Raw genomic sequence first — 19,076 nt, 5'->3', positions numbered from 1 at the left:
AGTGATTAGCGTTAAATAAGATTTCTTCAACATAGAAAATACTTTTTTTTTTTGCCTCACTTTATTCATAAAACTGCAAGCGGAATGAATGCATTTTATATGACAGAAAAAATGAACCCGCACTTCGGGCTGCGTTACAAGTAATATGCAAAGCTAAATCTGGGGGGAAGCATAGAAGTATGTAACATTTTTGTGTGTGTGCGTGTATTTCATAAATAGTGGATTCATGTCATGAGAATAAAACATCTTGAATGCTTGAAAGTTGATCACGATGGCCACGAGCTACGAAGTCCTCAGCCAACCAACAGAGGCCTTTGTCGACTCCCCTTGCATGTCAGACGGCTCCTCCTTTGTCTGTATGGAGCTGCGTTGCAGGTAGTCTGCATAGCTAAAGGCCACAACTGTTACTGCTCAACTGAGAAGAAGCATCGTTTGTCAGGAGAAATGCAGAATGAAAAGGAGCATCGGTGCTTTTCTTGCCAAAGTGCCCATGGTGAGAGGAGATATTTGTCACTCTATCCACCGGTGCGTCACTATTTTACAGTCTCCTCAGTCCCGCCTAATTTTTTACCTCCCAGGACACCGGTTTGGAAACAACTCCCTGGCCATTCTTCTGCACTTTAATCTCGTTTTATGCTTCACTTTCCTCTAATCCCACCCCCCCCCCCCTCCCAAACTGGCTGCAGGCTCAGCTCCCTGATGTCGCTGGATGACGTCTGGACACAGTGTTCACCAGCCCAGGTCAACAGGTCACGGTCGTCTATAAATAACCCATAAATTAAATAACAATGTAAACACATAAAACATTTTCAAAGTAGCTCCCTAGTGACGACCATGTCTCTTTGGTTTCAAGGAAGTTCATAAAGATTAAACGTTGCTTTATGAGACAAGGAAACACTGGCTCTTCAGATACAGCAGGCTGAATAAAAACCTGGAAACAGGGCTGACATTTTAGAGAGCGATGATATGAGAAATTTATTGTACGGCTGCATCAATTTATTGTTTATAGCGTAGGACAGGAACAAGATAGCTATTAAGCGTGAGTGCTTTGACAGTGATTTGTGCACATCTTTACTGGATCCTTTTACCAACTTTAACAATGGTTACTGATATACAACCACATTAGAAAACAATGAAAACAAGTCCCAGGGGAAGGCACAGATTTAGATTTGAAAGAAAGCGGATACACTGGGAAGCATCGTGAGGAGCTGGTGCTATACTCCGTGGGCATGTACAGCGAAGTAGATCATCACTGCGGTTAATTACCCCTCTGGGTGCAAATATTGCGTATCGCTCTGATAAGTGGCAACCTCTCTGTGTTACACAGGAGGTTTTTGTTTATCTTGCCATCATGTGAACTGTGGTCGCTTGTGTGGCTCTTATCAGGAAGATAGCTTTTCTCTAATGGCGTCATAACGTTACATCCTTAGAGCACGTTTAGATTGCTTTTGAAATCATGCACTCAAACGCACCAAAATAGCACTGCATAATACTTGACTATAAGTAGACGTCCTGCATTACAAATGTTCGTCCAGATTAAGCTCCTACAGTGAATGCTACAGGACTTCATTCATACCATTCTCAATCCAGATGTGCAACAACTCACAACTTCGTCACAAACAATATTCATCCTGGTATTAACAGCTTGTACATAAGCTATCTGTAATAGATGCCGATATACCCTGCAACTTATATGTTTTTTTTACATGTGTGAGTGAATTCTCAGTAGTCATTTTTAAATGTCTTAGTTGCATTTTACTGTTAAACCATTTAAGTATTTAAGATCAGTGATTCTTAACCTCCAAAGGGTCCAAAGAATCAATGTGGTCATGAGACAGTTACTTGCAAAAGTAAGCGAATAACTGAATGCTTTCACCCCTGACGTCGCTGGATGATGCCTGAATCCTCCCAGACGTGAACGGGAGCTGCTGCTCGGCCTGACTTCTTGAGTGGTTTGCTGTCATCTGCTGGACAAAACCAGACACAGCTCCGCTGCCTTGTTGTTCTCTGGAAGTAACTGACTCGTGATTCACCAGCGCCGAGGAGCTCGAGCCAAGAGACACGACCTCCACACACAGTGACGGCCATTGTCTGTTTGCTTCTCAGGAGGACGAAAAAAACGCCTGTTAAACAAAAGGACTATATTTAATCTGGAATAAACAAAAACCGAAGTCATCTTCAGTAAAGAGAAAAAAAGATGTTCTGACCTACACTTTAGTGTCGTTGGTTTCCACTGCTAGATTAGGATCTGGGTAAAGTTCTGTACAGATTTATTCAAAGAATAAGACACAAGCTTAGCAACAACTAACGTGTTGAGGCCCTTATAGTGGAAGAATTGACCTGGAGGTGCTGGAGTAAGGTCATCTTTGTTTTAGTCGTATTATTTTGTGTTTAGAAAGTTCACTGTTACCACCAGCACCACACAAAGAGTTATTCCATTGCCATTTTATTTATTTATTTTCATGTTGTTTGGCCATTTACTTTGCGGCTTTCATGAAAGCCTTAATTTTTTTTCCAAATTGCAGATCAAAATGTACTTAAGACAATTTCGAATTCCAGTCAAGATGGTGAGAAGATGTGCTTTTTACTTTATTTTAACAACACATATGAACTGAACTCCAGTACCACATAAAGGATGCAGGTAGAAATCACAGTTTTCCATAGATACAACTACACTTACCAGTGTAGTGAACAAAAGTAGCATCAGCAACAAACCAGCGATGAAATTCTTTTCAAAGACAAGGACAACAACAGCACTTTCATTCAGTTCACTGGGCAGGCCATCATTTGACCTGCTGCACACTTGGTAACGGCTGCAGACGGCCGGCCTCAATCATTCATGTTCTGGAAATGCCTGGAAACCAAACCAAAGCAATGAACAGGAAGTACGGTTCTGGTGGGGCTGAAAAAAAAAATCCTTTCCTCTTCCTCCTCTGCATGTTTTCCTGCTCCACATGCAACTCCTTCTCTCTCTTTCACCCTCTTCCTTTTTTTTACGTTTTATTTTTTTAAATCATTTTCTATGTCCCAATCGCACTCTGCGTCCCCGCCGAGTGTCTCCTCGCCTGGTGTTTTCGTCTGGGGCAGTTTCCGTTTTAAATGCTTGCTTTTTCAACGGTTCTTTTAGCCGGACGATTCACACATGTGCTCTGTAAGCCTAAATAAGCGGTGTCACAACAGATCAGCCAGAGAAAGGGAAAAAGTGAGTTGTACTTTCTAACAACTCGCTAACAAGCTCCATTGAAGTTTTTCAAGTGAACCATGTTTCTGTTTTCTTGCTTCATTTTCTCCTCACAGTTATTTTTTTTGCCCCAGTCGGTCCCACAATCATTTTAGGGGTAAAACCTGCTAAGACTTGGTCTTGGGGTAAAGGTTACAGTTAGATTGTGGATAGCGTAGTAGAGGTTAGAGTTAGGGCCTTTTTTGAGATGGCTAGAGCTAGGGTCCAGAGAAGACATTATGTCAGTGGAAAGTTAGAAACACAAGTTTGTGCGTGCGCACTAAAAAAGGCAGATGCTAATTACTTTAATACAGAGCGCATGATACAGAGTGTGTGCACAAAGAGCTTCATTCAGTCCATATGTGAAATTGGATTTTGCAATTTAGTTGAAATGCACATCAGCTGCGCATCCAACATCAGTGGTTAAGTCTTCAGTCGAAATATGTCCCTCTAATTTTTTTTTTCTTTCAGGGCAAAAATCTTGGACTATCTCACTCTTGATTTTCTTCTCTTTTTTTTTCCTCCTCCTGAGCCAGACGCCATATACACGCCTTCAGCAGTCGACCCAGTTTTGACTGCGCGGACTGCCCTGCTCCCACTGTCATCAGAGGGTCCCGAAACTGAAGTTTATCTCTCAGCGAACTGGTTCAGCACCTATTTTACTCGTTAATCGTCCTGCACATCGAGTGAACATGTAAACATGGATTTTATGAAGCTGTTTGGCACAGTGATCGCCGTTTTGTTCCACCCTCGATCCGCTACTAAAATAAATGGTAAGTTATTTGCCTCGGAAGAGGGAAAACTCCCTTTGTCAGTCTCGGAGACACTGATGTATTGTGTAGGTGATTCTTCTTCCCTTTTTTTTTTGTCCGGCGTAGATATGATCTCAGTGATCAACTTTCACAAATATTTACGCACAGGGCCGAAAGGAACTCGCTTCTTTCTAGTTGCAGGTTACAGGATGTAACGTGCGTTAAAATCGTGGAAAGACATTTAAAGCCAAGAACAGAGTGTGCATTATGACGATAAACAGGCAGCAGAAACAGGGACACGTGATGTGGGAGTAAAAAAACAAAGTTCACATCAACAGTGTTTGTGCAATGATTTCTAACTCGAAAGTCTGTTTTTAGTTCTTTTTAGAATTAATACAATAACATAATCTACAATAACTATTCTGCACTTATCGCAACCGCAACATTTATGCCATTAAACCCGCCATGCACGTTTAGTTAAGTGTGAGATGAAACTGGAAAAAACAAAAGCAGATTTGAATCTGAAATGCATCATCTTAGTATTGCATGGAGATGTCAATTAGCTTAATAATAACAATAATAATAATGATAATAATAATGTATTAAATTCAATCGGTGGCCAACAATCAGTATTCACTTATTGTGAAATATAATCATTATCAGTCCTCCTCACTCCATTTCATTGTCAGTTTAATCGCCATTTATGCTCACACATGTAAGGATTTTGTCTTGGTGTTTAGTGCAATAAAAGTAGGAAAGAAATTCCAAAGGGACCACACAAATTGTACATTGCTGTGCAAGTGCTCACAGTATCAAATACTGATGAAGTAACAGAAAGTTTATGCAGGCTAGTGTAATGCGAAGACACTGTTTGTGCGTGCCTTTACATTAATGTGACACATAGTAATTTACATTGATGGATATGAAAGAGACTCTCCTTTGTGTTAGTGCAGCATCCCAACAAAACCACTCTGACTGGCACAGGGCTGACCTAGACAAAAAGAAATCTTTTTAAAGCCTTCATAAATACAGGTTGTATTCTACATTTTTAGCTGCATACTGTTTACTCTTGCTACACTGGCTGCACCCAGAAGAATTTGGCAAATGCAACACGATCCTGTTTCTGCTTTGTCCGCGATGCTCATTTATAGTCTGTCTGCCACATAGGCACTGCAGGACAACTTCAGAAAACATAAACCCTGCATTTATCATCTTGTTATCTCCTCGGTGCTCACTTTGGTGTCCAGGCCAAAGAATTTGTCGGCGCGGGACTGAGCGCCCGTGCTACCGGGTGTCATACGTCCAGGACAGCAGGCAGAGACTGACCTTTGAGGATGCCAGGCAGGCCTGCAGGATGGATGGCGGCGAGCTGCTCAGCATTGAGACAGAAAGCGAGCAGCAGCTGATAGAGAGGTTCATACAACGGCTGAAGGTTGGGGACGGGGACTTTTGGATCGGGTTCCGTCGCAGCCCACAGCGTTACAGGGCAGGCACCCTAATCCCAGGTTGCCCCTCGCAGTACTACTGGTTGGATGGAACCAAGGCCAAGTTCAGGTTTCCTCACGTTTTTAACATTTCATTCCTCACGTACGAATGCTTTTGAATGAATCAGTGGAAAGAGGATGAGAAATCACAAGGGAGAAAGCTCACTGAAATGAAAGTGGAAAATGGCTGTAGTCAAAGATGATTAGATTAAATGATGCTTGTGTGGGAGTGAAGGAATGTCAAAAGTCTGTTGTAAGAATTTGGGACTGAAACATACAGTAAATACGAGGCAAAACAGTGCGTGAAATCATTTGAATTATGGAATTTAAATGTGAGCGGAGTCTAAACTTGCGCATCTCGTGTGCTGTAGGAGCTGGAACTGGGATGAGCCGTCGTGTGGTAGTGAAATGTGTGTGGTTTTGTACCACCAGCCGTCTGCGCCACCTGACGAAGAGGGTCATTTCCCTTTCCGGTGGAATGATGAGAACTGCAGCTCCAAGAACAACTTTGTCTGCAAATACTCGAAAGGTGAGTTGGTAGAGTACAGTCAACTGCTGTTGTGCCTGGCTCAGCAGTGCTGGGGAATATTAGCACTTGGCACTCAATTTCATTTGGTTCGTGCGTCACTGAAATGTGTCCACTGCTGTCAAAAACACACAGTTTTAGCGTTGCTTGTCTGGGTCGTTGTAGTGCTCTGTTCTCTTTCAACCTAACGTAACCTTTTAAACCTTTATACGACACCGTATTTAACTTTTGCCTGTTTTTGTATGGAAAGGGAAATAAAACAATCAAACACGCAATCAAGCTTCTGCTTTAAACAGGCTTCTTATCAGAAAAGCGTAATACTTTTTTTTTTATCTATCTTTTGCAGAAAATGTGGATGGGAACACAGAACGTGCAGGTACAACAAACTGCTCATGCATGATGTTTATGGGGGATACTGCAGACCTGATTACGCTTAGAAATAAAGATTTTGACAGATTTAACAACCACCGACTTTGCCGACTTGTATCAATTGAGACCTCTAGTGATTGAAATGTCTTAAGGTTTGAGTTGTTTACTAATTATAATCTACACATCATCTTTTTAGGTTATATGTATGTAGTACACTCTAGTACACGTCTGGGATTTGGTTAAATTTAATTCAGGAAAAGACTAACACATCAATTTTGAGAGACTTTAAATGGAGTCCCATTTGATAACACCACCTAAAGACTGATTACAGAACATTTAAACCACTAACAAATATATTATTTAAGTATTAGTCTTACACACATGTTCATCTGATGATTTGTTTTCTGATCCCTTTAGTTCCATCACTGAGGCCAAATATATTGTCAACTACAAAAAGTTATGAGAGGATCGAAGTAGGACTACCCGAGTCATCAGGTGAGAAAAGAAAGAAGGAAACATTCTTGATGCTTACAGTTCAAGTAAAAGAATAATGGCTAAATGTCATCTTAAGAGAAGTTAAGTCCAATCGTGTTCTTTTCTTTGCAGTATCTTCCTCCAACAACTCCCTCTACGTTTCCTACATTCTTTATGCAACTATTCCTGCCCTGCTGTTGCTACTGTTTGCAGCTGTTGGGTTCCTCTGCTACAAACATCATGCTAAGAGGTAAGAAACAGATCGCTGATGTGGTTTCTATCCGAGTAATTAATTGGTCAATGAGATATATATAGCTTTAATATATCTCCTTTATCTTTGGTCTTTACTGGATGGAAACTTTGCAATTTAATTCTCACTTCATGTGGCCTTTGAAGTGGTGATGTTAACGCCTCTAAACCAACCCTGCTGCTCTTCAATGACGCCGTTTCTCTCATATTCAGGCGGAAGAAGAACACGGAAAGCTACCCCAGCAGTTCAATACAGTGGATGTCGACAGCAGCATCACCTTGCCCCGTGCAAGGACCTTATGCCTTTAGCGATGTCACCAAACTCCCTCACACCTCTCTGGACGGCAGAGTGCCAGCAGACATCATGACAGAGTACTCCTGTGCACCTTCCCATGACGTCCAGTGCGACGATTACGAGAATGTCTCGTCTGTGGAAAAGGAGAGTGGCTTTGTGAACAATGACATCTATGAGACCTGCAAAACTCAAAGCCGCCGCTGCCGCCGTCAGACTGGATGGGTGGAAAATGAGATTTATGGATAACATTGATGTCCATCAACACCACACCAGATAATAACTATGACCCATCCTGACAGAAGAACAAACTGTTTTCCATCCATTTCTTTCTTCCTTCCTGCTTACCTTTGCAGTGCAGGATTGCTAAACTGTGTTGGCCTGGACTTATCTCTACAGGTTATTTGGACGTAGAACATCCGAGATCCATAGTTGTAAATGTTGCAGTGATCATATATTACAAATCTTTTCAATAAATGTTTTTATTAATTAAAACTAAACTCTCCAGAGCGATTGGCTACATGAGCGCTAACATGCTCACAAAGGCATTTGACAACAGGTTCTGATGCAATGTTTTCCATTTTTGCCATTTTAGCAAAGTTGGCTAATATTTACTGATTAGTTTGAGGTCTTGTGAATATTTGGTCATAAAACATAAAAAGATCACAAAATATATTCTGAAAAGGGCGGGGATGCGTGCATCACATTTCATTGCATTCCCTTGAGTAGCTATTGACATGCTAACAGCCACAATTGGTGAACTTCAAGCTTTTTTAGATCCATTATCTGGAAAGTATAAAATGGTATGCTAATTCAGGTTGGAAAGTTTGAGATGTTTCTCAGGGTAAATCTGAACTGGGTGGAGGCACACGAGGAAAAGGGAGAAACATTAGGCTTCAGCCTCAGGGGACTGGAACAGGGAATTGTTGAGATATTTCTGGCTAAAGTGGTGGACTACCTGAGGGACTTTGCTGTCCTCGAGCCATGCCGGTAGTGTGGCTAAAAGTTAATATATTTCAAATCAAATTTTATCAAACAAATATCAGAGACAGAATTCTCACTGTGCTAGATATACACACTGCGTATAAAGTCACCCTGTATGGAGACCTAGCTCAAAAGACAACAAACTCTTTTTTTGAAATGTAAGAAAATACATTTTTAAATAGCTTGGCTTGGGTTGACTTCTTGTATCTGCTCATTTTGATGCGTCACTTCTGACAACAGGTTTTTAAAGTGCCATTAATGAAATCAGATAAGCAGTAATGAGTCAGGTCAGTTTGGTGGTAAATTCGAGATGGTAAAAGGTAGAAAGCCATGGGAATACTGTGAGTCCCCCATTAAGCTACTCAGCCGTTCGTTTTCCAATACAGTCAGCAGATATTATGAGACACGGGGACAATAAAGATCCTGTTTGCTCTCTTCTGCGAAGGAGTCGTCCAAACGCTGTTACTATTTTGTCCTCTAGACCTAAAGAATGATGTCATCCGTGTGCAGAGCTTCCTGTTTGAATCTGATGTCAGGGAACAGGACAGTATGTACGGAAACACTGATGACAGAACTGTGCTGACAACGATAAACCTCAAAGTTGCAGACTTTCCTGACTCCACCTGATTGTGTGAGAAGCTCAACCCTCCTGCTGATCCCACCGCACTGACACTTTTTAGGATTGACCAGTTAAGGCATGGACTCATTTAACGGTATTAGTGTGTAAATGTGGGGAATCACAAGGGCATACATTACTGAATACAAATCCCTGTGTTATTTATGGACTGAGTGGGCTGTTTGGTCGGTGCTTTGGAAAGATGTAGCAAGGCCTTTAAGGAGAGGCTGAGTGTGTTCTTGGAGAATGTTAGGCAGGAAATGCCAAAAGCACATCTGGAACTCTTACATTCAGGAAGTCTATGCGTGACAGCGGAGGCCTTGGGAGTGCTGCTCTGCCTGCCTGCTTAGCAATCCACTGCTCTCTGTTGGACTGTCACTGAACACAACATGAAGAGAACCACTGCTGGGTGTGAATGTGTGCTGCACCTCAAGTCATTTTGTGCTGATATCGTGCTCCTTATTGAACAGCAGCAAGGTTATATTTAATTGTGTAAAAGTGTGTATGGAAATGTCTGCGGGATTCTATAGGCGCGTGATATATGAATTAACACTACTATAGTGGGAGCAGAGCTTGAGAAAGGAGCTCTGCGGAAATGTGCTTCAATTTTCTACTTCGGCCAACAGGTGGTGCTGTCATGTAGCTCACCAGTGGCTTTGTCTCCGTGTCTTTGTGGCTGATAAAATGTCTGGTTTCACATGAGCTCCTGCATGTTAGATTATATAATGTTATAGATTTGCAATGTCCATTGCATGTATTTCTTTTGTTGTATAATTTCGGCATGCAGAAGATTTGTATCAACTTTTTGTCATTTATTATGTAAAAATTCTGCTCGAATGTATATATTTGTCCCATTCATAACTGCAGGGCACATTCTCAGAGCGATTAAAACAAGTAGTTTCGTGCTGCTTTTTGAATGCATTAAAGATATTTTTCTTGCATTTTTTTTTATATTTATTTATTTATTTCCAAAACATCTTATTCAACACCTGCAGGGAAAAACATCTTCAAAGTTACCTATGCGTGCAATCAAGGAGTGCAGGCGAGCAAACAGATTTCAGAATAGCAATTTTACCGGTTGACGTAAGAGGTGGGTCTGGTTGTCCTGGCAACCAATTGGCACTGAAGTGTGGAGCCGCTCCGTGGCCCCGCCCCCTGTACAAATACCCCTATGGCTTTGACGTCAATACACGTCAACCGGAGAACATGATGCCTCTTTGCAAGTCAACTCGTGTGCTTTCTAGCTGATAGAGGCACCTCAAGCTGAAATATTATAGCCCTATTGTGTTGGAGAACGTGGTGTGACAGCCGCTGGGCTCAGCAAATGGCCTGCTTCGTATCGCCGCGCTGACGGAGAGTGTCGCCACATTGGCGTTCAAGCTGGCAGGGCGACACAGAAATCAACTTTTGTCTATTTTTAATGGACACGCTTCGAGCGGCGGCAGCGGCGGCGGCGGCGGGCGGTTTGTTTTCCTTTCGTCTTTATCTGTAGCTGCTCGAGCAGAGCCCGTGTGAGCCCCCTCGTGTGTGTGTGTGTGTGTGTGTGTGTGTGTGTGTGCGCCCCCCCCCCCCTCCGACACCCCTCCACCCACCCTGCTCGCCTGGCTACTCTTCCACAAGCAGTCCCATTTAGAACAGCATGGTCATGGCTGACAGTGTCCAGAAACCGCTGATCCGGGGTCCGGTCCGAGTGGGCTTCTACGACATCGAGCGCACTTTAGGAAAGGGCAATTTCGCCGTGGTGAAGCTGGCCCGACACCGCATAACCAAGACCGAGGTGAGTGTGTCGGCGAACTAGTTAGCCCCGAAAGCTAACTTAGGCTACTCTTCAGCTAAGTTACATAACTTTTATGCACTAGTTGACACCCCAGATATTCGCAGCAGATACCGAAATGCTGTCCACATCGTGCACTAATAGAAACTCGGGATCAGGTAACTAACGCCGGCCACTTGGCTGCTCCAGCGCGAGCAACAGCTGGTGGGTTTGAATCCTGCAGGTACATGGGCAGTGACTGTCTGCACGTTCACCCCCACCCCCCTCTCTTAGCTAACATCACTGCCAGTAAGAGGTCTGACCACCGGTGCTGCTGGGAAGGACAAACCGTAAACATGCATGCTTTCTTTTTCTTCTTCTCTCACGGAGTATACACCTGCGATCGTTTTGGTGATGAACCAGACGGTGCCACCGAGCCTGCCCGGTGTAAACATCCCGGGTGCTCTATCTGGGGCGTGCAGCAAGGGTCGGTGGTCCCATTATATAATCCAAATAATGATGTGATTTTTAGTGGTTCCTTGTCCCAGCGGTGTCCCTGAGCTTTGTGATGAGCAGAATGTGTCAGCCAGAGCTGTGTAATTGGAAAAGCAAAGTCTTCTGCAGGCATGTGATCCACTGACAACTACTATGGGGTCCTCACTCAGCTCGGAGAGGGTTTGATATAACAAACACTGCATGCTCTCAGTTCGTGAAGAACAGGGCCCACATTTGTCTGTGTTTACTGCTGTAGTTTTGTGTCAGCTTTCTTGCGAGAGGCCTTACTCAATTGGTACCACTTAGTGCCGTGACTTTCTATGGCAGTGACGCAGACACAGCTGTAAAGAGGGCTCAGCTATGTTGTATGGTTGGACAATGACAGCGATAAAAACACAGGCCAGGAGACTTGTGAAAACACAGTAATGCGCTTTAATCTTTGATCTCTGGAGATCTCAACTGTTTGTCACTGAACAACTATGTGGTGCAGAGAAACAAAGATTTACATCATCCAACGCTCTCGGTAGGTTAAAGGAATAACAAGGCAAGAGAAATGGCTGTTAAGACTCTTATCGTGTTAATCTGGATACTGAATCCAGTGAAGTGGCGCAGTGTTAGTCTAGCCAGGTAATCTGCAGCCATGTAACACTAACAGCTCTGTGAATGCGGGGTTTAATTTCAGGTAAACACTATACCGGGTGATTTCACCGAACGGCGTCACCTCTGCCTCGGCTGGTGTGGTGTTTGGGTTGCATGAATACATGCAAGTCGACGGTCAGTTTCAGGCCGCTGGTTTTTCCTGGTCGGTACGGAGAGCCACCGCAGCCGTTTGGCTCTGTTTTGTTACGGGCCAGAGGTCAGTTGGAGAGGCAGGCTATCAACTTTATGTGATACCATCTGCCTTGAGAATTTGCCAGGGCAAGAGAGATGTTAGTCTAGTGTGTTTGTGCAAAGAAAACCAGGGTTTAATGACACATAAAACAGCAGAGCTGTTGGCGTGCATGCATGTGCATATTCCTGGACAGGTGTATCACTGTGTGCATAACCTACATTTTCTACCCATGGCCCCTGCGTGTTATACTGACCCATTCATCCCATTATGTACATATTGCAGCTTGTGGGGTTTACATAGTTCTGGCCCATTCCCATGTGGTCTTGTCTGTCAGCTCAGCAGGACATACATTTATCTACATTTTATTATAGCATTTTCCTGTCTTTTGGCAGCGCCTCACGTATAAATTATATTTCCATGTAACTCATTGTACTAAACTGACCTTGCAGCAGCAGAGTACACAAGAAGTCTTAAGCTTTCTGTGTGTGTTTAGTACTGTTGACAATGTAATCAGTTAGCTCAGATCTTTTTTTTTTTTTTTTTCGTGTTGAGTACCCCATATTTCCTCTGCGCGACATGAGGGGTGTTAAATTTTCTATGCCCTTGAGGTCCCAACTTGTAGCTGAAGTGCCATTAAAAGATTTGGGTTTCTTCATAGGATTTCATGCCAAATTGTGTACCTGTCTGTACAGTGACAGGGGAGATAATAATGGAGAGTGTTAAGCCTATCAAAACACCCATTACAGCTCATCTGTAAGTGCTAACTACAAATATGCTCAAGGCGGACCAAAACAGGTGACTGGCTTCCTCTGCAAACATTATGTTGTGTTCACACTGACATGAATTAAATTTAAGTGATAGTCCTGTGCAGACACGACGAACATGTCAATTCGATAAATGCAAGGTGATCTAGCAGAAAACCTAGCTTGAATGTTTCTGGGCGGGCAATGAAAGGTGAATGCCAGTGAACACAGCTGCATATTTCTGATAAAAAAAAAAAAAACGTTCTGCAATGTGAACAGAGTAAATATTTCGGTTTATCTAACCATGGAGATGTATAAGTCACGAATAAGTTTCCAGAGAAAGATCCATGCAGATAATAAATATGCAGCTGGAACTCGAACTCACTTTCCTGGATTGTGTTTTAGCTTCTCGCCAATTATGGATCAGAGTATTTTCAGACCATTTTTAAATCTAACAGTCCAAAATCGAAAAACAGGCAGGTAACTGTGACACACCAGCATGCTTCACAATTATGAACCGGCAACTTTGTTGCCATATCTGCAGTCTGTTTCAGATTGTTTCCATTTATTTATTTATTTATTTTTAGCTCCATCTACCAGCTACGTGATTGCAGAGAACTGAGGTCTCCTGTTGTTTACTCCTCCAGCTTGGCTCACGGAGGATTGGAACACTTCAGCTCACACTGCTGAAATGTTGTTTATGAGACAGTCTGAAGAAGAGATGTTAATATTGCCTTGTTACCTGCTGGGCATTATTAATCAAAGTCAGGGGCGTTGAAGTTTTGAGATTTTCACGCGTGTCTGTATCCAGTAAGGCACAGATCTGCGTCTGCTCTGCCTGATATTTTATCAGATCTTGAAACCGTTTATAAAGGGTTCAGCAAAAGGTGAATCTAAGTCGTGTTTCTCAGAAATACTAATCTTGTCTCTGGAAAAAAAAGGAAACTCATTGTCTCCCTTTGCCGCTTGGAGAATATTAAATGGGTGTCTGTACTAGTGTTTGAGTGAGTGTGGGGAGTTGTTTGTTGTTGCCCATCAAGTCTGACGAGTCCTGGCAGTAACTCTGTTGTATGTTATTAAGGAGCCGACTGTTTACAGCTGCATTGTTGATGCTTGATCGTTGTGTAGGTGGCCATTAAGATCATCGACAAGACCCAGCTGGATGCTGTCAACCTGGAGAAGATCTACAGAGAAGTTCAGATCATGAAGATGCTGGACCACCCTCACATCATAAAGCTGTACCAGGTCAGTCTCCGGCTTCAGTACCTCGCAAAATGTTAATGCTGCTAATGAGACAAATGTTTTGATTTTGTAATAACTTTTTTTATTTAAAATTTTGTCTCTTGTTTAACAAGAATTTTTTTTTTCTGCTTTTTCTTTGATACGTCACAATTAAAAATCCCATCGGTTGGTCGCTGTCGCTGGGCCTCACCTGCTGTTTTGTGTGTTGAGCTGTTTTGGCCCAGTTTGCCAAAGATGTTTCAAACTGGTATTTAGCCTTTTAATTGTACCTTCGGATTTTAAACCTTAAGTTAACCGCCCTGTCCTAAGGGATAACTTAGAATAGCCGGTTTCCATGGTTCTGTTGACCAGTGGCAAGAAACAACAACAACAACAACAAAAAAAAAAAAAGAGGAAAATGTGGGTCATAAGTTGTGGCTAGGAAACAATGTTGTGGATGGAACAACTAGATAGGAAGGAGGTTTTGGAGAGTGGAGTAATGAGTCATAAATGTACAGTAATCAGTACATCATCAGTCATTTTTGTGGCTATCTCGATTCCGTCTTTGGTAATTTTGAGGAAACCTGGAACGTTTCCATACCTACCGTTTATTTTGAAGCATTTACCAGCATATTTTTGCACAAATAATTATTTAAAACAACCTTAGCGACTATCTTAGAAACTCCGACTAAGAAATGGGACGCTGTTAGTGGGCATGAGTGAGCAATCTGCCTTCAGGTCAAGGGGGCAATAGAGGTAACATTGACTTTAGAGAAGATAGACACGTGGGAGCACTCACCTCAACTCTTTAAACTACGAACCTATATTACAACATCGTAAAATATGTTGCAATATACTTAAAACTATGATGTATTGTTAGACTACAGCCTGGCACAATGGCTTCATTTTGGAGATGGATCTCAGATCTTCATCTTCATGAAACTGGCCGCTGGTCATTTGTAATATTTAATGTCCACAGCAGCGTAGGCCCAATGCGACATCTGTTGAGGGGGCCGACAGTTTGCACAGATCAGTTTTGCGGAGCAGAATTCACCGCTGCTCCTTGTTGATCTTCTTTCCAGGTGCTTAAGCAGTCGGGGTGTTGAAGCGCAGGACCAATCCAGGTCATTTTCTAATGCATTAGCAAACAACTGCTGCCTAGCAGAATCTGCCACTGCTGGCGAGTTAAAGATATGAGAGCATAGTTAATGACTGACTGACTCGCTGCACTATTAACGTCGCCGTGTTCTCCGCCGCGTCAATGTGCTGCTGACATGGTTTAAACTAAATATTACAACTAGCTGAAGATCATATAAACTGCACAGTTTTTCATCGTTCATTTACTCTGGCCCGGCTTTAAAAATCTGAAGTTAATCTATTTCACATTCTCACATTTTATTGACACTCAGCTTACATATAAAACGTTTAATTTAGGTCATAGTAGATTTATTGCTTGTTTAATAACAATAATTAAACATCAGTGTCCTTTGACTTACTGGGCCCTTGAAAAAGTATTTATTTGAACAAATGACTACTGTGCCAGAATTTATTTGCACAATGATTTAACTTAAAAGACCAAGAGCAAATGTGATCTGCAGCTGGCTGGAGGGTATGACGTTTTTAATTTATTGAACATTGAACAAGAATTTATTGAACATTGAACTTAATGGCATTGATGTAATGGTTATTCTAATATTGTCCCAGCATTCATGATTTAAGGTTGTTGGCCAGGTCCCATATTTTTACAGCAAAGTGGCTCTTTGACACGTGTGAGGAATTGATTTTTTGACTAACTCATTCAATTTCAGTGGAGCATCACTAAACGGATAACTGGGTAATTTCATCTGCACAAACTAAAACCTAATTTTTGTGTAATTACAGAATGATATTGAAGAAAACTAATAAACTGCTCTTCACAAATAAATAGGATGTGTTGTAACTCACTGGTTCATCTGTGACATCCTCAGTGCACATTATGCACACGGCTCAGACACAGTTTATAGTAAAAAAAAAAAAAAAAATGGACAGTTAATCTTGATCTGAATTCATTTTCAGTTTCAGGGTATTCTGCTGATTGACTCACTGTCAATCTGACATAATGCACTGGGACAGTTGAATAGAACAGATGTGCCATTGATGTTATTTATAACACGTTTTTATATGACGAGTCAAATTGTTGTTAAAGTTGTCCAGTTGTCATACATCCTCCTTTTTAAAATGCCAATTTAATTGTGGTATTTTTTCAAACATTCCAACTTTAAAGTGAATAATCTAGCTGGGTGGTGGACCGAGGCCTTTGCCAGTATGAGTAGTCGAAGGTGTGCTAAAATCGCTTTTACAGAGCTAAATCTCATAAATGTCATCTCCCTCGTGCCACTTTGACACCTTTACAGTAGTCGTACGCGTGTCCAGGTGCACGACGGAAGGTCACACAAATTTTACGAGACTCCCTTTAAAGTACGTTTCCTAAAATGATTTGTTCTGGTTGTCGTGTTTTATTGGGATGTCGGACAGGCAAAGGCAAACTCATTTCACTTTGTTACTCTGATGGCGGCTGCGTTGTCACCATTTGGAGCTCAAGAGTTTTGGTGATGCAGCTGCATTACATAAGCCCCTCGGCCCCCTGTTACTTTGTTTAGGCAAACTAAATGAGTGTTCATTATCATTACACAACCATGTGGCATTGTTCCAGCGTTGTGCCCTGTTATTTTGGTGTGTATCGTTATTTCCAGTGTTCCTATCCATCCAATCAGCGCTGGTCAATTGGTGATTTCCTCTCCAGACTCGTACACTGGGGCTGGCTCTGAGGCCCAGAGGAAAGCTCTAGCTAATGAAGACGCACAAAAATAGACAAACCAACTGCGACCCCTCTGCGGTCTGTCATGCATTGTGCGGCCTCTTCGCCGTTGACCCCAGTCTGGCCTTCATTTTCTTCACTTACTCTCTCACAACTCTCCGTCCTCTGATGCTTTTGGCTGTTCCACTTTCCAAAATTACAAAACCACTCCATCACAGCGACGCCAATACAAAACTCATTTGCATATCAATTATGTTACGAGGAAATGCTTGAATACATTAAAGGTATTATTGGATGAATCGTGACCCTTTGTCAATATCCTCTGCAATACAGTCGGTGCCAAATGTTAAACCCATTAAAATAATTACATTTAAAATCATAAATTATTCATTTATGGCGCTGCTGTTAAAGTATTACACATCATGTGATTCACCACAGGAACTACACCGTTTCGCTCTTCTTCGTGGACTGATATTCAGATGAGGTCCATCCAACACGAGGGTTTAGACAGTCTTCAAGCGTTGGACCCCATGAAGCTTTAAGCACAAAGTGCAGTTTTCTTGGCATCTGGAGTCAATTTTCCTTGCTCCAAACCAATTATAAAACCAATTCATGAAAAACCTGTTTACATAAACTTTGATCCGATGAAATAAATAATTTATTATTTAAAATTTCTCATGTTTATAGACTTTTTTTCACAGCGGATGTTTGGAGTCATCATGCGAGAAAAGGCACAGGTGGAGCCGCTGATGTTATGAGCTCTTCCATTAGGTAGACCTTAGAGAGATCCACAGATCCAACACGTATACATCCATCTCAGCTAAATGGAATACAGCCAGCGTGAAGTTATTAATATCACCTGTGCTCGTCCGGCTACGATGAGTCAAAATCTCTCCTGTGGAAAAAGTGTATAACGTCAACATGCACAAAGACCGCATAAAACATGCATAACCACATCACATGGATGTGATGCCGATCCCTATTTACAAATGAATATGGCACGAGTAAGCAAAGAAACTATGCTATTTCATCATTATTAAAAAGATGTCAAACAACTCCAAGCGCTACTTGAAAATCCTGCTCAAAGCATCGGCTGTTCCTCCCTTGTTTATCGCTGACGAAAACATGCGACGCTGGGGTTTTCGGCGTTATTCCATGGCAGTGGAAACAACAACAGATAACGGCTGTGAAATCAAAACTGACCTCTCTCACGGCAAAACACGAGTGTAAGTAATGACATTAACGGCGGCCGCGTTCTGCCCGTGTGTGCCAGTGCCAGGCCCCTGCCACCGTTCACGCTGGTTTACTGGCACGCAGAAATGGAATGGAGCCATCGTTAATACTATTAGTTACACCTGTGCATTTCATGCTGTGACAAGTCAAAATGTCTGCTGTGGAAAAAAGGGTTATTTTCCAGATTAGATGCCATTTTTTGGCTCTTGCTTCTTATTCTGACTGAATGCCGAGTACTAATACCTGGGTTCAATTAATCAATCGGCCGCAATCGAAGTGGATGAAATATGTTTGTTCCCGATATCCACCCCACTAAAATAATAACAATAATAAAAAAGTTTAATTTCATTTCCTAAATCCATGAATCGGTTGGTGTAACAGATGGAAAACTGATCATAAACAATGAGCGTGGGATTTTTAGTGTGAATGTCTGGCTTGCTGAGTCTGATTCATCCTCCCCCCTCTATCTAATTCTCCCCTCCGCATTTAATTCTATTCATCTCATGAGTGTTTCTGCTTCTAAATCGGTTCTCTTCCTCCTACACAACACAGCGCAGTGTGAGGACGGAAAGGTTTTAAGTACCATTCAGATATACTCGGCAACACCAGCCGTCCACCTCCATTCTCTTACACGAAGGCCAGATTTAGTCCCTGTGCTGAGCCATTCATGCATTTTGTTTTTGCTCATGATTTTGTGGATGCCAGACGTGGCAGTTTAACCAGTCCCTGTGGTCAATTGTGTAACAGTTTGGACATTTGTATCTTGTTGTTTTGGATTTCTTTTCCCTCATTCTAACTCTGTCTTGTTGCAGGAGACATTTGATTTGGATTATCTGATGATGTTGCTACTGAAAAAAAAAATCTTGGTCTTCTGTGTGTGTATTCACTATTCCACTTTTTTCTCCCCCTCCCTTGGCCCCTGTTCCTTCGTCCTGTCCCTCTCTCAGGTGATGGAGACGAAGAACATGCTTTACTTAGTCACGGAGTATGCCAAGAATGGGGAAATCTTCGGTGAGTGATCTTTTCAAGTACAAGA

At 42.2% G+C, this 19,076-nt stretch overlaps 2 protein-coding genes across 9 annotated transcripts in view; both read left to right on the top strand.

Annotated features, from left to right (window-relative positions):
• Window positions 1-3,562: 3,562 nt before the first annotated feature.
• laynb (layilin b) lies at window positions 3,563-9,907 on the top strand. The gene is made up of 7 exons (XM_047595009.1): window positions 3,563-3,993; window positions 5,220-5,526; window positions 5,828-5,985; window positions 6,329-6,358; window positions 6,769-6,846; window positions 6,958-7,075; window positions 7,288-9,907. The coding sequence occupies exons 1-7, from the start codon at window positions 3,921-3,923 to the stop codon at window positions 7,613-7,615; spliced, it is 1,092 nt and encodes a 363-aa protein (XP_047450965.1). The 5' UTR covers window positions 3,563-3,920; the 3' UTR covers window positions 7,616-9,907.
• A 239-nt stretch (window positions 9,908-10,146) lies between these two features.
• sik2b (salt-inducible kinase 2b) overlaps window positions 10,147-19,076 on the top strand; it is a 43,295-nt gene continuing 34,365 nt past the window's right edge. For 6 of the 8 annotated variants that reach the window (XM_047593260.1, XM_047593258.1, XM_047593256.1 and 3 more), the window contains exons 1-3: window positions 10,147-10,743; window positions 13,918-14,034; window positions 18,988-19,051. In XM_047593260.1, the coding sequence (XP_047449216.1) occupies window positions 10,606-10,743; window positions 13,918-14,034; window positions 18,988-19,051 (319 nt within the window). In that variant the 5' untranslated portion in view covers window positions 10,147-10,605. The remainder of the gene's footprint in view (window positions 10,744-13,917; window positions 14,035-18,987; window positions 19,052-19,076) is intronic. The other 2 variants (XM_047593262.1, XM_047593261.1) reach the window with 2 other exon arrangements.

The sequence above is a fragment of the Mugil cephalus genome, chromosome 9 (genome assembly GCF_022458985.1).
Source record: "Mugil cephalus isolate CIBA_MC_2020 chromosome 9, CIBA_Mcephalus_1.1, whole genome shotgun sequence".
In the NCBI taxonomy this organism is placed as follows: Eukaryota; Metazoa; Chordata; class Actinopteri; order Mugiliformes; family Mugilidae; genus Mugil; species Mugil cephalus.
The sequence above is the reverse complement of the archived record's forward strand: the minus strand, read 5'-3'. Positions and strand labels throughout refer to the sequence as shown.

What these genes read in the sequence shown, in the direction of transcription:
- laynb (XM_047595009.1), top strand. Translation starts at nt 3,921, where the DNA reads ATGGATTTTATGAAGCTGTTTGGCACAGTGATCGCCGTTTTGTTCCAC. An exon ending in TGTCTGCAAATACTCGAAAG is followed by an intron (nt 5,986 to 6,328) that starts GTGAGTTGGTAG and finishes TATCTTTTGCAG; the next exon opens with AAAATGTGGATGGGAACACA. An exon ending in TGGGAACACAGAACGTGCAG is followed by an intron (nt 6,359 to 6,768) that starts GTACAACAAACT and finishes TGATCCCTTTAG; the next exon opens with TTCCATCACTGAGGCCAAAT.